This window comes from Ranitomeya variabilis, chromosome 5 (assembly GCF_051348905.1).
Source record: "Ranitomeya variabilis isolate aRanVar5 chromosome 5, aRanVar5.hap1, whole genome shotgun sequence".
NCBI classification, from domain to species: Eukaryota; Metazoa; Chordata; class Amphibia; order Anura; family Dendrobatidae; genus Ranitomeya; species Ranitomeya variabilis.
This window is the reverse complement of record NC_135236.1, coordinates 316,549,599-316,570,864: the sequence shown is the minus strand read 5'-3', so window position 1 is coordinate 316,570,864 and position 21,266 is coordinate 316,549,599. Positions and strand designations below refer to the sequence as shown.

The following is a 21,266-nucleotide window of genomic DNA, read 5'->3' as shown; positions in this document are numbered from 1 at the left end:
TAGGTGAGTATGTTTATTTTTTATTTTTTGGCCCTATACGTGCCTCGGTAATATACTACGTCACTGGGCAATATCCTACGTGGCTCTGCTGTATACTACGTGGCTGGGCAATATACTACGTGGCTGGGCAATATACTACGTGGCTGGGCAATATACTACGTGGCTGGGCAATATACTACAAGGCTGGGCAATATACTACAAGGCTGGGCAATATACTACAAGGCTGGGCAATATACTATGTGGCTCTGTGCAATATACTACGTAGCTGCGCAATATCCTACGTCGCTGTGCTGTATACTATGTAGCTGGGCAATATACTACATCGCTGGGCAATATACTATGTAAATGGGCAATATACTACATGGACATGCATACTCTAGAATACCCGATGCGTTAGAATCGGGCCACCATCTAGTAACCTCATAAAGGGACAGTGGTCAGAATTGTGAAAATTGGCCTGGTTATTAACGTGCAAACCACCCTTGGGTGTAAAGGGGTTAATAATGTGTGTGTGTGTTTTATTAACCATTTCATTCTATTGGATTAATAATGGATAGGTGTCATAATTGACGCCTCTCCATTATTAACCAGGCTTAATGTCACCTTACAATAGCAAGGTGACATTAACCCTTCATTACCCCATATCCCACCGCTACACAGGAGTAGGAAGAGAGAGGCTAAGTGCCAGAATAGGCGCATCTTCCAGATGTGCCTTTTCTGGGGTGGCTGGGGGCAGATGTTTATAGCCGGGGGGGGGGGGGGGGGGGGGGGGGGCGGCAATAACCATGGACCCTCTCTAGGCTATTAATATCTTCCCTCAGTCACTGGCTTTCCCACTCTGGCGGAGAAGATTGCGCGGCAGCCCACGCCAATTTTTTCCGGGATTTAATCCTTTAATTTAATAGCTAGAGACCCCAAATTTTACACAGAGACACTTGTTACATTAGTAAAGAGGAATATGTAATAGAAGAAGGGATATGATTTACTGTACTGTATGTAAACCATGTCTCATATCCTGTCGGGTTTGTGAAGGAGATCGCAAGAGCCGGCAATTGAATTACCGGCTTTTATGCTATCTAGCACTATATGAATATATATATATATATATATATATATATATATATATATATATATATATATATATATATATATATATATATATATATATATATATATATATATATATATATATATACATATATACACATACACACACTGGAGTATAAGCCGAGATTTTTGGGCTGAAAGTGCCCCTCTCGGCTTATACTCGAGTCACGGTCGGCGGCAGGGTCAGCAGGTGAGGGGGAGAGAGGATTGTCGCATACTCACCTAGTCCCGGCGCTCCCCCTGCCTGTCACACTGTCTTCGGGTGCCGCAGCTCTTCCCCTGTTCAGCGGTCACGTGGGACCGCTCATTAAAGTTATGAATATGGACTCCACTCCCGTAGGGGTGGAGCCGCATATTCATTTCTCTAATCAGCGGTGCCAGTGACCGCTGACAGAGGAAGAGCTGCGGCACCCAAAGACAGTGTGACAGGCAGGGGGAGCGCCAGGAGCGCCGGGACTAGGTGAGTATTTTATATTCACCTGTCCACGTTCCAACCGCCGGGCGCCTCTCTGTCTTCCTGTCCTCTGGCTCTGACTGTTCAGGTCAGAGGGCGCGATGACATACTAGTGTGCGCGCCGCCCTCTGCCTGAACAGTCAGTGCGGAGAGACGACGAGACGGGACGCTGAGGAGCTGCAAGCAAGAGAGGTGAGTATGTGTGTTTTTTTTTTTTATTGCAGCAGCATTATATATGGCACAGATTTATATGGCACATCTATGGGGCAACAATGAACAGTGCAGAGCATATATGGCACAGCTTTATAAGGAGCATCTATGGGGCAATAATGAACAGTGCAGAGCATATATGGCACTGCTTTATAAGGAGCATCTATGGGGCAATAATGAACAGTGCAGAGCATATATGGCACAGCTTAATAAGGAGCATCTATGGGGCCATAATGAACAGTGCAGAGCATATAAGGCACAGCTTAATAAGGAGCATCTATGGGGCCATAATGAACAGTGCAGAGCATATATGGCACAGCTTATAAGGAGCATCTATGGGGCCATAATGAATGGTGCAGAGCATTATATGTGGCACAGCTTTATAAGGAGCATCTATGGGGCCATAATGAACGGTGCAGAGCATTCTATATGGCACAGCTATATATGGAGCATCTATAGGGCAATAATCAATGGTATGGAGCATTATATATGGCACAGCTTTATATGGAACCTCCTTTGGGGGAATAATGAACGGTATGGAGCATCTATTTTTATTTTTGAAATTCACCGGTAGCTGCTGTATTTTCCACCCTAGGCTTATACTCGAGTCAATAAGTTTTCCCAGTTTTTTGTGGCAAAATTAGGACGGGGTCGGCTTATACTCGAGAGTGTGTATATATATATATATATATATATATATATTTTTTTTTTTTCTATGTGTACACATTTATTCTACCCATTCTATTCTATTCTGTCAGTGTGATTTTACTGTACACCGTACTGAATTGCCGGCTTTTCTAGAGAACACCGGTCCGTATTTCTCGCAAGTCACACGCATGGTCCGTGTGTAATCCGTAATTTTCTCGCCCCCATAGACTTTCATTGGCGGATTTTTTGCGCAATACGCTGACAAACGCAGCATGATGCGATTTTCTACAGCCGTACAAGACCGTATAATACGGATCCGTTAAATACGGCAGATAGGAGCTGGCCCATAGAGAATCATTGTACTGTAAGCAATCCGTATTTTCTGCGCCTCTCATACATCCGTAAAACACGCCAGTGTGACGCCGGCCTAAGAGCTAGGGTTAGGGCTACACTTAGGGTTGGGGCTAAAGTTAGGGTTAGGGCTAAAGTTAGGGTTTGGATTACATTTACGGTTGTGATTAGGGGTGTGGTTAGGGTTGGGATTAGGGGTGTGTTTGGGTTAGGGTTTCAGTTAGAATTGGGGACTTCCACTGTTTAGGCACATTAAGGGCTCTCCAAACGCGACATCGCGTTCGATCTCAATTCCAGCAAATTCTGCGTTGAAAAAGTAAAACAGTGCTCCTTCCCTTCCGAGCTCTCCCATGCGCCCAAACAGTGGTTTACCCCCCCACATATGGGGTATCAGCGTACTCAGGACAAATTGGACAACAACTTTTGGGGTCCAATTTCTCCTATTACCCTTGGGAAGAATACAAAACTGAGGGCTAAAAAATATTTTGTGTGGAAATAAAATGATTTTTGTTATTTTTACGGCTCTGCGTTATAAACTGTAGTGAAACACTTGGGGGTTCAAAGGTCTCACAACACATCTAGAGAAGTTCCTTAGAGGGTCTAATTTCCAAAATGGTGTCACTTGTGGGGTGTCCAACTTCTTTTTGGGGTCCAATTTCTTCTCGTAACCTTAAGAAAATAAAAAATTGGGGGCGAAAAGATCATTTTTGTGAAAAAATATGATTTTTTATTTTTACGGCTCTACATTATAAACTTCTGTGAAGCACTTGGTGGGTTAAAGTGCTCACCACACATCTAGATAAGTTCCTTAGGGGGTCTACTTTCCAAAGTGGTGTCACTTGTGGGGGGTTTCAATGTTTAGGCACATCAGGGGCTCTCCAAACACAACATGGCGTCCCATCTCAATTCCAGTCAATTTTGCATTGAAAAGTCAAACGGTGCTCTTTCCCTTCCGAGCTCTGCCATGCACCCACTGGTTTACCCCCACATACGGGGTATCAGCGTACTCAGGACAAATTGTACAACAACTTTTAGGGTCCACTTTCTTCTGTTACCCTTGATAAAATAAAACAAATTGGATCTGAAGTAAATTTTTTGTGAAAAAAAGTTAAATGTTCGTTTTTTGTTTTTTTTTTTAACATTCCAAAAATTCCTGTGAAACACCTGAAGGGTTATAATGTTCTTGAATGTGGTTTTGAGCACCTTGAGGGGTGCAGTTTTTAGAATGGTGTCACACTTGGTTATTTTCTATCATATAGACCCCTCAAAATGACTTCAAATGTGATGTGGTCCCCCCCCCCCCCAAAAAAAAAAAATGGTGTAGTAAAAATGAGAAATTGCTGGTCAACTTTTAACCCTTATAACTCCCTAACAAAAACAAATTTTGGTTCCAAAATTGTGCTGATGTAAAGTGGACATGTGGAAATGTTACTTATAAAGTATGTTGTGTGACATATCTCTGTGATTTAAGGGCATAAAAATTCAAAGTTGGAAAATTGCGAAATTTTTGCCAAATTTCCACTTTTTTCACAAATAAACGCAGGTAATATCAAAGAAATTTTACCACTATCATGAAGTACAATATGTCACGAGAAAACAACGTCAGAATCATCAAGCTCCATTGAAGCGTTCCAGAGTTATAACCTCATAAAGGGACAGTGGTCAGAATTGTAAAAATTGGCCCGGTCATTAACGTGCAAACCACCCTTGGGGGTAAAGGGGTTAAGCAAATCAAGAAATACAGCTTCAGCTTTGTAGACAAAAACAAAGTAATTCCTTCTTGACAAATGACAAAAAAATAAAAGGGGAAAAAAATGAAAACAGGCATCAGGAAGGGGTTAAAGTTTACAGAAAAGGTGACTAGAGCTGCCGTTGACGGATCCCAGAGGCGGCAGCGCGCACAGCAGCCACCAGTCTCTCAGCGGGTCACAGTGACAGGCAGGCGAGGCTGTGCCCTCCGGTCCGTGCCAAGCGCCTGTCAGCTGCTGCCCTCACAGCTGTTCCCCTGCCTCATGCTCAGCCATGAGTGTGGGTCACTACAGGAAGACACGAGCCGTGCTGCCGACTCCACTGCGCCCCCCACACCGTGCGCACTGCCATACCCGCCCCGCTCGCATGTAACGTAGTAACGGGCAGCAGCGCAAATACTAGACAGCTGTACACATGAGTGGGGTCCAGCTGCGGCCACCGCACAGCAGCGCCTATGGCCGGCCAGTGACGCCCCGGCAGCTTCTCATGTTTTTCAATTCGTATCCCGCGCGTCTATGTCATCACAGAAAGCGAATCCACGCAACGCCACTCACCTCCACGCGTAGCGGCCATCTTGTGCCGCCGCCAATCACATCGCCCTGTCGTGACGTCACACACCCACAGCCTCTGCATGTAGCTCACCCACACCAGCCAATCCCGTCGTACTTCACCCTCACGTCACCAGGGGGCGGGCTCTTCGGCCAGAGCGGTTAACTCGAACGAACTGTTTTGCCGCCAATATAGTTTCCTGTTGTCACAGAGAACAGAGGCGCCACTGTAATGTGTGCACAGTGCAGCGTCCTCTCACCTCAGCCGCTGCTAATGACCCCTTATAGGGCCCTCAGTGCTGTACACGGACACCTCGGATAACGCCCCAGCAGGGGGGTCATAGTTAATCAACGTGACAGGAACAGTTATACAGCTAGCGCTGTGTTCACAGTGTGTCATTTACTGCCGGATAATGAGGCTACTTTCACACTAGCGTCGTGCATTGCACGTCGCTATGCGTCCTTTTGCAGAAAAAACGCTTCCTGCAAAAGTGCTTGCAGGATGCGTTTTTACTCCATATACTTTAATTAGCGACGCATTGCCACACGTCGCAACCGTCGTGCGACAGTTGCGTCGGACCGTCGCCACCAAAAAACTGGAACATTTTTTGGTGCGTCGTCTGCAGCATTTCCGACCGCGCATGCGCGGCCGGAACTCCGCCTCCCCGCACCTCGCAATGGGGCAGCGGATGCGTTGGAAAACTGCATCCGCTGCCCCCGCTGTGCGGCGCATTCACAGCTAGCGTCGGAATGTCGCATAGCGATGTGCAGTGCACGACGCTAGTGTGAAAGTAGCCTTAAGCGCTAATAACACGCTCAGTAAAATGGTTCTGTTAAAGGGAATCTGTTACCACATCTTTGTGATATGAGGTAAATAAAAACATCCATCAATTCAGCTTCAGTTCTGCATTACAGCAGTACTTTTGATACCCCCGACTCCCCATCTTTGAGGAATAAATACCTTTTTTATCTCTCCTGCGTTGTATGTAAATCTCCTCGGTCTGGTCAGATGGACGGGGCTTATTCTCTCCCCCTGCTCAGCTTGCTGGACGTAATGAGATCTGTGAATAGCACGGATCCCCTACTGTTTCCGAGCGTGCGCAGTCTGCTTTCCCCAACTGTGGTCAAAGCATAAAATCACTCTTGCGCATATGCCCTCATTTTTCATTACGTTCTATGCCCTCTTGCATGGCAAGACTTCCGGGGCACAGAACGCAATGAAAAATGCCGGTGCATGCGCAATACTGATTTTTATTCTTTGACCACAGTTGGAGAAAGCATACTGCGCACGTGTGAGAGGCAATTCAATGCGCACGCTCGGCATCTGTACGTGAACGCAGGAATGAGGAGAAATAAATGCGCAGAGCAAGACAGGAGGGGGGGACAAGGAGAATAAGCCCCACCCATCGGACCGAGGTGATTTACATACAACGCAGGAGAGATAGAAAAGGTATTTATTAGTGATGAGTGAATTTCTCAAGCATGCTCGGGGGTGACCTCTGAGTATTTTTTAGTTCTTGGAGATTTAGTTTTTCTTGCCGCAGCTGAATGATTTACATCTGTTAGCCAGTATAAGTACATGTGGGGGTTGCCTGGTTGCTAGGGAATCCCCACATGTACTTATGCTGGCTAACAGATGTAAATCATTCAGCTGCGGCAAGAAAAACTAAATCTGCGATCACTAAAAAATACTCAGAGGTCACCCCCGAGCATGCTCGAGAAATCTCGAGTAACGAGTATGTTCGCTCATCACTAGTATTTATTCATCAAAGATGGAGAGTCAGGAGGTATCAAAAGTACTGCTGTAATGCAGAACTGACGCTGAATTGATGGATATTTTTACCTCACATCATAAAAACGGGGTGACAGATTCCCTTTAACTTACATGACGTGTTCATGTGTTCTGAGGCATTCAGCAATAAGTGGTTAAACGCAACGTCCGTTCCTCAGGCGTTTTCGTAGGGGGAATGCAGTTTGTCTGGTCTTGCTACTAAACCTGCTAGTGTCTTCATTATCTCTAATGGGTTTTAAAAACCGTCCTGAATTAGTAAAAATAAAACGACCAAATAAATGCTAAAAAAAAATCCATAAAGAAAAATCAAAGAAGTGCTCATGAAACAACAAGAAAATGTTAAAAAAAAACAAGTCATCTTTACAAAAAGCCAGATAAAAAGGAACAATTCTTGAAGTGTTTATATATGTCACCAGCATATATACACAATCAAAGATATAAAAAAATACAGTCTCAAAGAAATCAGTTAAATATGAGGAGAACTTAAGTCATAATGTATCTCAAAATATAAATATTTTATTAAGAGTAGATATTTACCACATAGACTAAATACAAATACATATAATAAGATATGATAAGATAGTGTTATTAGGGTTGAACAATTAATATAATGTTCAATTCTCTAGTTGCCTACTCCTGGCCTAATGGATATTGATCATGTGCACTAAAGAAATACACCAGACACAGTCAGCTGTAACTCTCCTTGATCAATGTGTGGCTCAGCTCCAAGAAGGGAAGTTTATTAGTCAAACACAATGTTATATATCTCCTGTAAGGGGGCTCGGTTAGCTCTAAAATGGGAGTGATCGGATGTATTTCATTGGTTAGTGGGTTGGGCATGAGCAAGTCCATGGGCGGATCCATGAGGTCATCAGGGTGGGTTGGTCCGTGAGGTCATCAGGGTGGGCGTCGCTGTGGGTAGATCCATGAGGTCATCAGGGTGGGCGTCATCTTGGATACCAGAGCACACGGCATGCTGACACAGGAAATGGCGGCCATCTTCAGTGTCTTCATTGTTCATCTTGGATACCAGAGCACATGGATCTGATACAGGAGATGGCAGCCATCTTCAGTGTCTCTCTTTGTCTGAGGAAAACTTATGTAAGGTTAAACAATACATGTTATGGGTTGCTCCTCTCAATTACCTTATGTGTTGAGGTTAATTAAGTATTTGATCTTATGGCTCTCCTCAACAGTGTGATCCCAAAAAAAGGAGTTAAGGTACCGTCACACTAAGCGACGCTGCAGCGATATCGACAACGATGCCGATCGCTGCAGCGTCGCTGTTTAGTCGTTGTGTGGTCGCTGGAGAGCTGTCACACAGACGGCTCTCCAGCGACCAACGATGCCGATGTCCCCGGGTAACCAGGGTAAACATCGGGTTACTAAGCGCAGGGCCGCGCTTAGTAACCCGATGTATACCCTGGTTACCAGTGTAAATGTAAAAAAAAAAACACATACTCACATTCCGGTGCCCGGCATCCGCTTCCCTGCACTCCTCCTGCATCCTGTGTCAGCGCCGAACATCTCCGGCATCTCCCACAGAGCAGAGCGGTGACGTCACCGCTCTGCTTTACGGCCGGCACTTACACAGGATGCAGGAGGAGTGCAGGGAAGCGGACGCCGGGCACCGGAATGTATGTGTTTTTTTTGTTTTACATTTACAATGGTAGAATGGTGGAAGCACTAGTCATTAGTGGGGGACCTTTAAATATAGCTTCCGGATATCCAGCAGCACCGCCCCCTGACGAAGCCGACGCGAAACGCGCATTGGGGCAACGGTGTGGATCCCTACCTGACGCCGGCATTTGGGTAAGAACCTGGAGGATAATTTATAATGCATACGACACTTTAGAGCTTGTGTACAGGGCTCATTTAAATGTGTACAATACGCCTTTACTATACCCCAGGGGAATGTGCCCATATATGATTGCACTATGCACCTTATGGCAATAGAGGACGTCTGGGATGATCCATACTAGTTTTCTTGGTCTGTGCTACCCGGCTCTCTTTAGCTGAATGAATTTGTAATTGTATGTCTATTTGACTTTAACTTATTGGTTTCTGTAATTTTGTGACCTAATAAATTTACATTTAACTAGTTATGGACGTGTACTCCATTTTTTCTCTTTATATCTTGTTGGCAGGAGTGTCCTGGTACTTGTATTGGTACCTATTTCTCCCTTACATGCTCCTCCCAGTGTGGTTTGGAGCATGGTGGTGTATTCTATGAATGTACCCTCCATTTTGGGCTTATTTGTCTATATTGTTGTCTGTGTTTTCACAGTAGCCATTGTGGAAGGAATGGATTTCCGTGAACGCGAAAAAGCGTGGCTGAGTCAGCTTGATCAGGTGTTCAGCGAAAGTGCTGGGGGCACAGTTGATTTTGAAGCCGGAGACACTAGTGGTCTTACTAATAAATATAAGGAACTGTTAAACAAACGTACGCGTCAATGGTGGAATAGGGCCTTTTTAGAGCGTTATATTGGTTGTGGCCTGGTTCCACGGGGCCTACGAGTCCAAGTCTTTCCTTCCTTTGTTGTGAGTGATACTGATTTTATTCAACAATGGGAGGATGCGGCATCCGTGTGTTCCAGGAATTTTATGGAACTACTGTCCAAAAATAATGAAACACAGCTGAAAGAATTGGATATGGAACTTAATACAATTCAAGAGGAGATCAATAAATGTCTTACTGGTGAACTAGGGACAAAATTTAAAGAGGAGATTGACGTACTTCTAAAAAAATGGGAGAATGAAGTGGTACAAAATAAAATGAGGAAGTATCAGCGTGATCTGGCTGATCGCCAGCAAGGCTGAGTATACAAATGGCACAACAAAAGGTTTTTTAACCCCTTCACCCCCAAGGGTGGTTTGCACGTTAATGACCGGGCCAATTTTTACAATTCTGACCACTGTCCTTTTATGAGGTTATAACTCTGGAACGCTTCAACGGATCTTAGCGATTCTGACACTGTTTTCTCGTGACATATTGTACTTCATGATAGTGGTAAAATTTCTTCGATATAACTTGCATTTATTGGTGAAAAAAATGAATATTTGGCAAAAATTTTGAAAATTTCGCAATTTTCCAACTTTGAATTTTTATGCCCTTAAATCACAGACATATGTCACGCAAAATACTTAATAAGTAACATTTCCCACATGTCTACTTTACATCAGCACAATTTTGGAACCAACATTTTTTTTTGTGACGGAGTTATAAGGGTTAAAAGTTGACCAGCAATTTCTCATTTTTACAACACCATTTTTTTTTAGGGACCACATCTCATTGGAAGTCATTTTGAGGGGTCTATATGATAGAAAATACCCAAGTGTGACACCATTCTAAAAACTGCACCCCTCAAGGTTATTAACCCTTCAGGTGTTTCACAGGAATTTTTGGAATGTTTAAATAAAAATAAACATTTAACTTTTTTTCACACAAAATTTATTTCAGCTCCAATTTGTTTTATTTTACCAAGGGTAACAGGAGAAAATAGACCCCAAAATTTGTTGTACAATTTGTCCTGAGTACGCTGATACCCCATATGTGGGGGTAAACCACTGTTTGGGCGCATGGCAGAGCTCGGAAGGAAAGGAGCGCCATTTGACTTTTCAATGCAAAATTGACTGGAATTGAGATGGGACACCATGTTGCCTTTGGAGAGCCCCTGATGTGCCTAAACATTGAAACCCCCCACAAGTGACACCATTTTGGAAAGTAGACCCCCTAAGGATCTTATCTAGATGTGTGGTGAGCACTTTGACCCAACAAGTGCTTCACAGAAGTTTATAATGCAGAGCCGTAAAAATAAAAAATCATATTTGTTCACAAAAATGATCTTTTCGCCCCCAATTTTTTATTTTCCCAAGGGTAAGAGAAGAAATTGGACCCCAAAAATTGTTCTGCAATTTGTCCTGAGTACGCTGATACCCCATATGTGGGTGTAAACCATTGTTTGGGCGCAGGGCAGAGCTCGGAAGGGAAGGAGCGCCATTTGACTTTTCAATGCAAAATTGACTGGAATTGAGATGGGATGCCATGTTGCGTTTGGAGAGCCCCTGATGTGCCTAAACATTGAAACCCCCCACAAGTGACACCATTTTGGAAAGTAGACCCCTTAAGGAACTTATCTAGATGTGTGTTGAGCACTTTGACCCAACAAGTGCTTCACAGAAGTTTATAATGCAGAGCCGTAAAAATAAAAAATCATATTTTTTCACAAAAATGATCTTTTCGCCCCCATTTTTTTATTTCCCCAAGGGTAAGAGAAGAAATTAGACCACAAAAGTTGTTGTGCAATTTGTCCTGAGTACGACGATACCCCATATGTGGGGGTAAACCACTGTTTGGGCGCATAGCAGACCTCGGAAGAGAAGGAGCGCTATTTTACTTTTCAATGCAAAATTGACTGGAATTAAGATGGGATGCCATGTTGCGTTTGGAGAGCCCCTGATGTGCCTAAACATTAAAAAACCCCACAAGTGACACCATTTTGGAAAGTAGACCCCCTAAGGAACTTATTTAGATGTGTTTTGATAGCTTTGAACCCCCAAGTGTTTCACTACAGTTTATAACGCAGAGCCGTGAAAATAAAAATTCTTTTTTTTTTTCACAAAAATGATTTTTAGCCCCCAGTTTTGTATTTTCACAAGGGTATCAGGATAAATTGGACCCCAAACATTGTTGTCCAATTTGTCCTGAGTACGCTGATACCCCATATGTGGGGGGGAACCACTGTTTGGGCGCATGACAGAGCTCGGAAGGGAAGGAGCGCCATTTGGAATGCAGACTTAAATGGATTGGTCTGCAGGCGTCACGTTGCATTTGCAGAGCCCCTGATGTACCCAAACAGTACAAACCCCCCACAAGTGACCCCATATTGGAAACTAGACCCCCCAAGGAACTTATCTAGATGTGTTGTGAGAACTTTGAACCCCCAAGTGTTTCACTACAGTTTATAACGCAGAGCCGTGAAAATAAAAATATTTTTTTTTTTCACAAAAATGATTTTTTAGCCCCCAGTTTTGTATTTTCACAAGGGTATCAGGATAAATTGGACCCCAAAAGTTGTTGTTCAATTTGTCCTGAGTACGCTGATACCCCATATTTGGGGGGGAACCACTGTTTGGGCGCATGACAGAGCTCGCAAGGGAAGGAACGCCATTTGGAATGCAGACTTAAATGGATTGGTCTGCAGGCGTCACGTTGCATTTGCAGAGCCCCTGATGTACCCAAACAGTACAAACCCCCCACAAGTGACCCCATATTGGAAACTAGACCCCCCAAGGAACTTATCTAGATGTGTTGTGAGAACTTTGAACCCCCAAGTGTTTCACTACAGTTTATAACGCAGAGCCGTGAAAATAAAAAAAAATTTTTTTTTCACAAAAATGATTTTTTAGCCCCCAGTTTTGTATTTTCACAAGGGTATCAGGATAAATTGGACCCCAAAAGTTGTTGTTCAATTTGTCCTGAGTACGCTGATACCCCATATTTGGGGGGGAACCACTGTTTGGGCGCATGACAGAGCTCGCAAGGGAAGGAGCGCCATTTGGAATGCAGACTTAAATGGATTGGTCTGCAGGCGTCACGTTGCATTTGCAGAGCCCCTGATGTACCCAAACAGTACAAACCCCCCACAAGTGACCCCATATCGGAAACTAGACCCCCCAAGGAACTTATCTAGATGTGTTGTGAAAACTTTGAACCCCCAAGTGTTTCACTACAGTTTACAACGCAGAGCCGTGAAAATAAAAAATCTTTTTTTTCCCACAAAACTTATTATTTGGCCCCCAGTTTTGTATTTTCCCAAGGGTAGCAGGATAAATTGGACCCCAAAAGATGATGTCCAATTTGTCCTGAGTACGCTGATACCCCATATGTTGGGGTAAACCCCTGTTTGGGCACACGGGAGAGCTCTGAAGGGAAGGAGCACTGTTTTTCTTTTTCAATGCAGAATTGGCTGGAATTCAGATCGGATGCCATGTCCCGTTTGGAGAGCCCCTGATGTGCCTAAACAGTGGAAACCCCCCAATTATAACAAACCCTAATCCAAACACACCCCTTACCCTAATCCCAACAGTAACCCTAACCACTCCTCTAACCCAGACACACCCAACCCTATTCCCAACCGTAAATGTAATCCAAACCCTAACCCTATCTTTAGCCCCAACCCTAACTGTAGCCCCAACCCTAGCCCCAACCCTAGCCCTAACCCTAGCAATAACCCTAGCCCTATCACTAGCCCTAACACTAGCCGTAACACTAGCCCTAACCCTAGCCCTAACCCTAGCCCTAACCCTAGCCCCAACCCTAGCCCTAACCCTAGCCCCAACCCTGGCCCTAACCCTAGCCCTAACCCTAGCCCCAACCCTAACCCTAGCCCTAACCCCAGCCCCAACCCTAACCCTTGCCCTAACCCTAACCCTAGCCCTAACTCTAGTCCTAACTCTAGCCCTAACCCTAACCCTAATGGAAAAATGGAAATAAATACATTTTTTAATTTTTTTATTTTTCCCTAACTAAGGGGGTGATGAAGGAGGGTTTGATTTACTTTTATAGCGGGTTATTTAGCGGATTTTTATGATTGGCAGCTGTCACACACTGAAAGACGCTTTTCATTGCAAGAAATATTTTTTGCATTACCACATTTTGAGAGCTGTAATTTTTCCATATTTGAGTCCACAGAGTCATGTGAGATCTTGTTTTTTGCGGGACGAGTTGACGTTTTTATTGGTAACATTTTCGGACACGTGACATTTTTTGATCGCTTTTTATTCCGATTTTTGTGAGGCAGAGTGATCAAAAACCAGCTATTCATGAATTTCTTTTGGGGGAGGCGTTTATACCGTTCCGCGTTTGGTAAAATTGATAAAGCAGTTTTATTCGTCGGGTCAGTACGATTACAGCGATATCTCATTTATATCATTTTTTTTATGTTTTGGCGCTTTTATACAATAAAAACTATTTTATAGAAAAAATAATTATTTTGGTATCGCTTTATTCTCAGGACTATAACTTTTTTATTTTTTTGCTGATGATGCTGTATGGCGGCTCGTTTTTTGCGGGACAAGATGACGTTTTCAGCGGTACCATGGTTATTTATATCAGTCTTTTTGATCGCGTGTTATTCCACTTTTTGTTTGGCGGTATGATAATAAAGCATTGTTTTTTGCCTCGTTTTTTTTTTTTTTCTTACGGTGTTTACTGAAGGGGTTAACTAGTGGGGCAGTTTTATAGGTTGGGTCGTTACGGACGCGGCGATACTAAATATGTGTACTTTTATTGTTTTTTTTTATTTTATTTAGCTAAAGAAATGTATTTATGGGAATAATATTTTTTTTTTTTTTCTTTATTTAGGATATTTTTTTTATTTTTTTTTTACACACATGTGGGGAATATTTTTTTACTTTTTTACTTTGTCCCAGGGGGGACATCACAGATCATTGATCTGGCAGTGTGCACAGCACTCTGCCAGATCTGCGATCTGCTGTGCAGGGCTGCAGGCTTACCAAGTGTCTGCTCTGAGCAGACACTCGGTAAGCCACCTCCCTCCCTGCAGGACCCGGATGCCGCGGCCATCTTGGATCCGGGACCTGCGGTGAGGAGGGAGGTAGGAGACCCTCGGAGCAACGCGATCACATCGCGTTGCTCCGGGGGTCTCAGGGAAGCCCGCAGGGAGCCCCCTCCCTGCGCGATGCTTCCCTATACCGCCGGTACACCGCGATCATGTTTGATCGCGGTGTGCCGGGGGTTAATGTGCCGGGGGCGGTCCGTGACCGCTCCTGGCACATAGTGCCAGATGTCAGCTGCGATATGCAGCTGACACTCGGCCGCGCTCCCCCCGTGAGCGCCGCTGATCGGTGATGACGTACTATCCCGTCGGTGGTCATACGGGCCCACCCCACCTCGACGGGATAGTACGTCAGATGTCAGAAAGGGGTTAATAAAACACTGCCTAGAAGCCGTTCTACATCTATCTCCTCGGTATCCTCAGCTGAGGATAGGATGCAGAGAACTGACAATGTAAGATCTACTTGGACTAGAAGGGATCAGGAGAGAAATAATGAGTGGAGAAATAGGCGATTGAGAAACAAGCGGAAAATGAATATGCAGCGCCCCAGAGTCCTGGTCGTTGCAGTACTGTGGCTCCGCCGCTAAGGGGAGCTATGGCACGTCTGATGGCACTGAAGGAGTTCATCTGATCAGGTATCACAGACACCAATACATTTCACAGTCGGGCCTGTTGTGTATCCGCTTTTTGGGCTCCCCTGGTGGTTGCTGGTGGTACTGGTGACTTGTTTGCACTTTGCTTCTTCTGTTCACCTGCTTCCATCAGTGTTTGGGAGTTTCCTATTTAGCCTTGCTCTCCAGTCATTTCCTTGCCGGTCATCATTGTAACCAGAGCCTTCGGTTGCATGTTCCTGCTACTAGTCTGCTGATCAGCTAAGTGGACTTTGTCCTTTTGTTTTGTACCTTTTGTCCAGTTTGCAGTTTTTGTAATTCTCTGTAGCTGGAAGCTCTTGCGGGCTGAAATTGCCACTCCTGTGTCATGAGTTGACACAGGAGTCTTAAAGTAATTTCAGGATGGTTTTTGAAAGGGTTTTCAGTTGACCGTGAAGTCCTCTTTTGTATCCTTTTGCTATCTAGTAAGTGGACCTCTCTTTGCTAAATCTACTTTCATACTGTGTATGTCTTTTCCTCTTAATTCACCGTTATTACATGTGGGGGGCTGCTATCATCTTTTGGGGTATTTCCCTAGAGGTAAGCCAGGTCTGTTTCTTCCTCTACCAGGCGTAGTTAGTCCTCCGGCTGGCGCGTGGCATATAGGAAGCCGTAGGTATGCTCCCTGGCTACTGTTAGTTGTGTGGTAGATTTAGCTCACGGTCAACTCGAGTTTCCATCACCCGAGAGCTCGTTCGTTACTTATGTGTTTTTTACGTTCCCTTGCCATTGGGAACCATGACACGGGCCTCCAGGGGGAGCTAAGGGTTCTATTCACTAGGCCACTCCCCACCATTGTGGGTAAACTGGGGGTCAGGCAGGAAGTTAGATCAGAAAGCTGACTGGGTTGGATCAGACAACACCTGGTGGCAGAGGGTGTTGTAGGGGAAGATACAGTAGGGTCTCTGTCAGGGGTGGGATCCTGACAGAGGCTTGGCAACTTGAAAGAACGTAATGGGACCGTGCCTGCTCAGCATAGCGGCGGTGCCCAAGGAAGGATCAGAAGCGAGATAGATTGTGCTGAGTGAGAAACGAGATCAAAGCAATAGGAGAATACCAGTAGGAGTCGTGCTGTAAGACCGAGGCTACATCCTACTGAGGCGCACTACCGGTGGCCGGAACGCCGAGAGAGTATTATAACATTCAGCTTCAAGCAATACTCTAAACAGCGGCAGGACAGTCAGTCTAAGGCGGGCTGTCTCACACAAATCACCTATGCAGTCTTGGGGGGCAACTTGTGGAGAGGGGCGACTCTAGGGTCCCGGAAGAGCTCCGAGCCTACCCATCAAACGGGTGCCGTCCCAACCAGAACATCAGGGAGGGACGGAGGATTAGCAGAACATCATCTAATCGAGTTGTGAGGGAACTTAAGAAACAGACACAACAGTTGTGGGGACTTTCTGTAAGCACAGCAGGGAAGGACCACAACACATAGCGCAAGCAGGAAGGCACAGATTTCCACCTGTGAAGAGAACTCTGGAGGTGCCATTGGACCGGCCGGACTTGCGCAGCCTGGTGAACCGTATTCTGGACTGAGGACCCAGAGATCTTCAGTAAAGAGGTAAAGAGACTGCAACCTGGTGTCCTCGTTATTTTCTGCACTGCACCACTACAGCCTCACCACTATTATCATCATCCATTTACACTGGTTCCTATCATTTTACCATACCTCCCAACCGTCCCGGATCCCGCGGGACTGTCCTGATTTTGACAGCCAGCCCCGGGATCCCGGGCGGGACACTAATGTCCCGTGCCTAGGGCAGGGACAATGCAGGGGGCGGCACCTGAGTAGCTTAGGTTTGTGGCTGTTTTTTTTTTCTTATACATGCTGGGTCTCCTCCCGACCGATCCCTCCCCCCCCCCCTGCCCCCGCCCCCTGTGTGTGCGGCGCTGCCACGCTGAGGAAGAGAGCCAGCAGCGATCAAGATGAGAGGTCAGCGACTCACTTCCTCCTGTGTGTGCACGGAGCTCTGGCGTCTCCTGCTCTTAGCTGCTATCCCGGCAGAGAAGGAGAGACGGGGGAGGTGCCGGGACAGTGCAGAGCTGTGAGCAGCCGGAGAAACTGAAGAGCTGCAGTGCACATGGACAGATCAGCCGCCCCTGCACCACAGAGGAGATTGTGTGTGTGTGATGTGTGTGTGTGTGTGAGATGTGTGATGCTGCATTTGTGTGTGTGTCATGTGTGTATGAGGTATCTGGTGTGTGTGATGGCTGGGTGTGTGTGATGGCTGGGTGTGTGTGATGGGTGTGTGTGTGTGATGGGTGTGTGTGTGTGATGGGTGTGTGTGATGGCTGGGTGTGTGTGTGATGGCTGGGTGTGTGTGTGTGATGGCTGGGTGTGTGTGTGTGATGGCTGGGTGTGTGTGTGTGTGATGGCTGGGTGTGTGTGAAGGCTGGGTGTGTGTGATGGCTGCATGTGTGTGTGTGTGATGGCTGCATGTGTGTGATGGCTGCGTGTGTGTGTGTGTGTGTGATGGCTGCGTGTGTGTGTGTGTGATGGCTGCGTGTGTGTGTGATGGCTGCATGTGTGTGATGGCTGCGTGTGTGTGTGTGTGATGGCTGCGTGTGTGTGTGTGTGATGGCTGCGTGTGTGTGTGATGGCTGCATGTGTGTGTGATGGCTGCGTGTGTGTGTGTGTGATGGCTGCGTGTGTGTGTGATGACTGCGTGTGTGTGTGATGACTGCGTGTGTGTGTGTGATGGCTGTGTGTGTGATGGCTGCGTGTGTGTGTGTGATGACTGCGTGTGTGTGTGATGGCTGTGTGTGTGTGTGATGGCTGCATGTGTGATGCATTTGTGTCAAAGCTGCATGTGTTTGTGAGCTGCGTTTGTGATGCTGCATGTGTATGTGTGATACTGTGTGTGTGATGCTGCATGTGTGTGAGCTGCGTGCCTGTATGTCATTATACAGTATGGAGAACTGTGGCCATAATACAGTATGGAGCATCATGTGGGGTCATTATACAGTATGGAGCATCATGTGCAGTCATTATACAATATGGAGCATCATGTGCAGCCAGTATACAGTATGGAGCATCATGTGTGGTCATTATACAATATGGAGCATCATGTGCAGTCATTATACAGTATGGAGCATCATGTGCGGTCATTATACAATATGGAGCATCATGTGCGGTCATTATACAGTATGGAGCATCATGTGCGGTCATTATACAGTATGGAGCATCATGTGCGGTCATTATACAGTATGGAGCATCATGTGCGGTCATTATACAATATGGAGCATCATGTGTGGCCATTATACAGTATGGGGCATCATGTGTGGTCATTATACAGTATGGAGCACTGTGTGGCCATATTTTTTTGTTTATAACTATTGTATATGAAACAGTGTGATCAGCAGTGCTAAATGGGTGTGCTTGGGACGTGGATATGGGTGTGACTAATTATGAATGGGTGTGGTCAGAGGCGTGGCCTAAAATTTGCCACGGCGCGCTTTGCGCGCCGCAAACTTTGTCCCTCTTTCCCATCTTCAAAAGTTGGGAGGTATGATTTTACTGTGCGCCCTTCGGCAGGGTCACGGACCGGGGCCTAGCCACCGTGACAACCCCAGAGCAGAGACTCAGAGGCCCGGTACCGGGTACCCCTCGGCCCTGCGGCGGTGGGGGCGCTACAAATACATCTCCTCCAATGGATAAAAAATTGAAAACCAATGTATTGGAGGTAATCAATTTGTCCACTCATGTTCTCTCTGACCCACAAAAAGAGGTGTTGGGTTTGGGCCTGTCTTTTTCTCCATGTAACAACTTTGATTCTTTCATAGCGCTGAAGGACCTTCATCTCTTCGCCCGGAAGATTATTCTTAAAAGACTACATTTACGTTCTTCAGGAAATGAGGAAATAACTGATCCCATTGAATTAGAAACTTTAAAAAATCTTGAAGAATTGGAACGGGAGTCTCTTGTTGAAGGGGTAAGTGCCTCTCCACCTCCTATAGTGGCCAGATGTACCACTTTTCCCCCCTTGTCACTTTGCCCTCAGGTGGAAATTTTTGTTAAGTTAGTGATGGATGACTTCAATAAAATATCTAACTATAAAAAACGTGATAATCTCACAGCTATGCAGAGGGGGGCGTTAAATGAAATTAAAACGTGGGACGATGTCGTGATAAAACCAGCTGACAAGGGGGGAAACGTGGTCATCTGGCCAGTGGAGAGGTACGAGAAAGAAGCATTTAGGCAACTAAGGAATAGGGATACCTATACCCCGTTATCACAAAATCCTCTCCCTGTTTTCCAAACTCAATTACAAAATATTCTTGAAATGGCATTTGAAAGGGGGATCATAAATAAAAAAAACATTAGGTGGCCTCCTTGTACAATGTCCAGTGATACCTACTTTTTATCTACTCCCCAAGGTCCACAAAGATCTGGTCTCGCCTCCGGGGCGTCCCATTGTCTCTGGCATAGGAGGGCTGTGTGATGCAACATGTAAATTTATTGAACATTATTTAAAACCACAGGTTGAGACTCTGCCCTCCTATGTCAGAGACACCACGGACGTCCTGAGATGGGTGGATGGCCTTATCGTGGAGAAGGATATGTTACTCGTAACGGCGGATGTTGAATCCCTATACACTAGCATCCGCCATGTGGATGGGATGCGGGCTTCCAGGTTTTTTCTGGAGTCCAGCAATTTGGATCCAGACTTACGTGAGCTGGTGTTGGAGCTGTTGGAGTTCATCCTGACACACAATTTTTTTTGTTTTTAAAGATCGTTTTTTTCTCCAGCGACAGGGCACCGCCATGGGAGCGGCCTGTGCGCCGTCATATGCTAATTTATTTTTGGGTTTTTGGGAACGTGAAATCTTCCAGAGTGGCGCACAGGCCGCTCCCCAAGTTCTTGGGTGGTACAGATATATTGATGATGTTTTGGAGTTACAGAAGTTTATGGTAGGATTGAACGATAACGGCTCCAACATTAGGCTCACGTATCAATACCATTCTTGCGAGATCTCCTTCCTTGACATCACGTTAAGGGTCCAAGACAATGGCTATATCTATACGGATATGTATAGGAAGGAGACCGCAGTGAATGCACTTTTACATTCAACCTCATCCCATCCACCCTCCACGATAAGAGCCATCCCCATAGGACAGTTCCTTCGGGCCCGAAGGATCTGTGTCTCTGATTTACTCTTTGAGAGGCAGGCTGTGGACCTTGGGGAGCGTTTTAAGCAGCGCGGTTATAGTGGGCGTGCTGTTAAAAAAGGTTATATAAGGGCTAAAAAAATGTCTAGGAGTGATCACCTGGCTGAGAAGAGGAAGATGAAATCAAAACCATGGGACAATCAACCCAGGTTTGTGTCTACGTTTAATCACAAATGGGAGGAAATGAGACACATCCTGAAAAAACATTGGCCTGTCCTAACTACTGACCCATTGCTTGGGAGATGCTTGTCTGATCAACCTCTAATGACAGCACGTAGGAGCAGTAACATGAGAGACATACTCGTGCACAGTCACTACGTGGCCAGAATACCAGATCCATTTAAAGTTGGGAGACAAAAAAATGGTTTCTTCCCATGTGGTGACTGTCTCGCGTGTCAAAATCTTGTTAGAGCCGTATCATTTGTTTCATCTGATGGAAAACGTGATTTCCAAATTAAAGAACACATTACATGCAAGACAACTCACGTGGTATACTATGCCACCTGTACATGTAATTTAGTGTATATCGGACTGACATCAAGAGAATTGCGTGTTCGCATACGCGAACACGTTCGAGATATAAAAGCAGCACGTGATGTGGAGGAGAATGATCTCAAACCTATCCCAAAACACTTCAGCCGACACCATAAATGTAATCCCAAAGACTTTAAGGCCTGGGGCATTGATAGGATTAGGTTAGGCATTAGAGGAGGTGACGCCAAAAAGAGGTTGGCACAGAGAGAATGCCGTTGGATTTCAACATTGAATACCATGGCCCCTGCAGTCCTTAATGAATAATTAAGTTTCAGTTCCTTTCTATAGCGCCTATCCCTGGTGTCTCCGGAATTTTTTACATGTTTGTGTTGCTGTATGTCTTTTTTCTCTGGTTTTAATGATTTTTTTATCTGTTGTATTTAGTGTCTTCTATATATCATTCATGGTACTATTGAGGTGGTCCCCCGATTGGAGAAGGCATATATGACTTGCGACCAGAAATATGAACAATC

The 21,266-nt window shown here is 45.4% G+C and overlaps 1 protein-coding gene across 1 annotated transcript in view; it reads right to left on the bottom strand.

The window, feature by feature from the left end:
* Window positions 1-5,325, bottom strand: part of SUV39H2 (SUV39H2 histone lysine methyltransferase) — a 75,094-nt gene extending 69,769 nt beyond the window's left edge. Inside the window, exon 1 of the mRNA XM_077264638.1 lies at window positions 5,074-5,325. Coding sequence (XP_077120753.1) covers window positions 5,074-5,152 — 79 coding nt within the window. The 5' untranslated portion in view covers window positions 5,153-5,325. The remainder of the gene's footprint in view (window positions 1-5,073) is intronic.
* Between the last annotated feature and the right edge of the window lie 15,941 nt (window positions 5,326-21,266).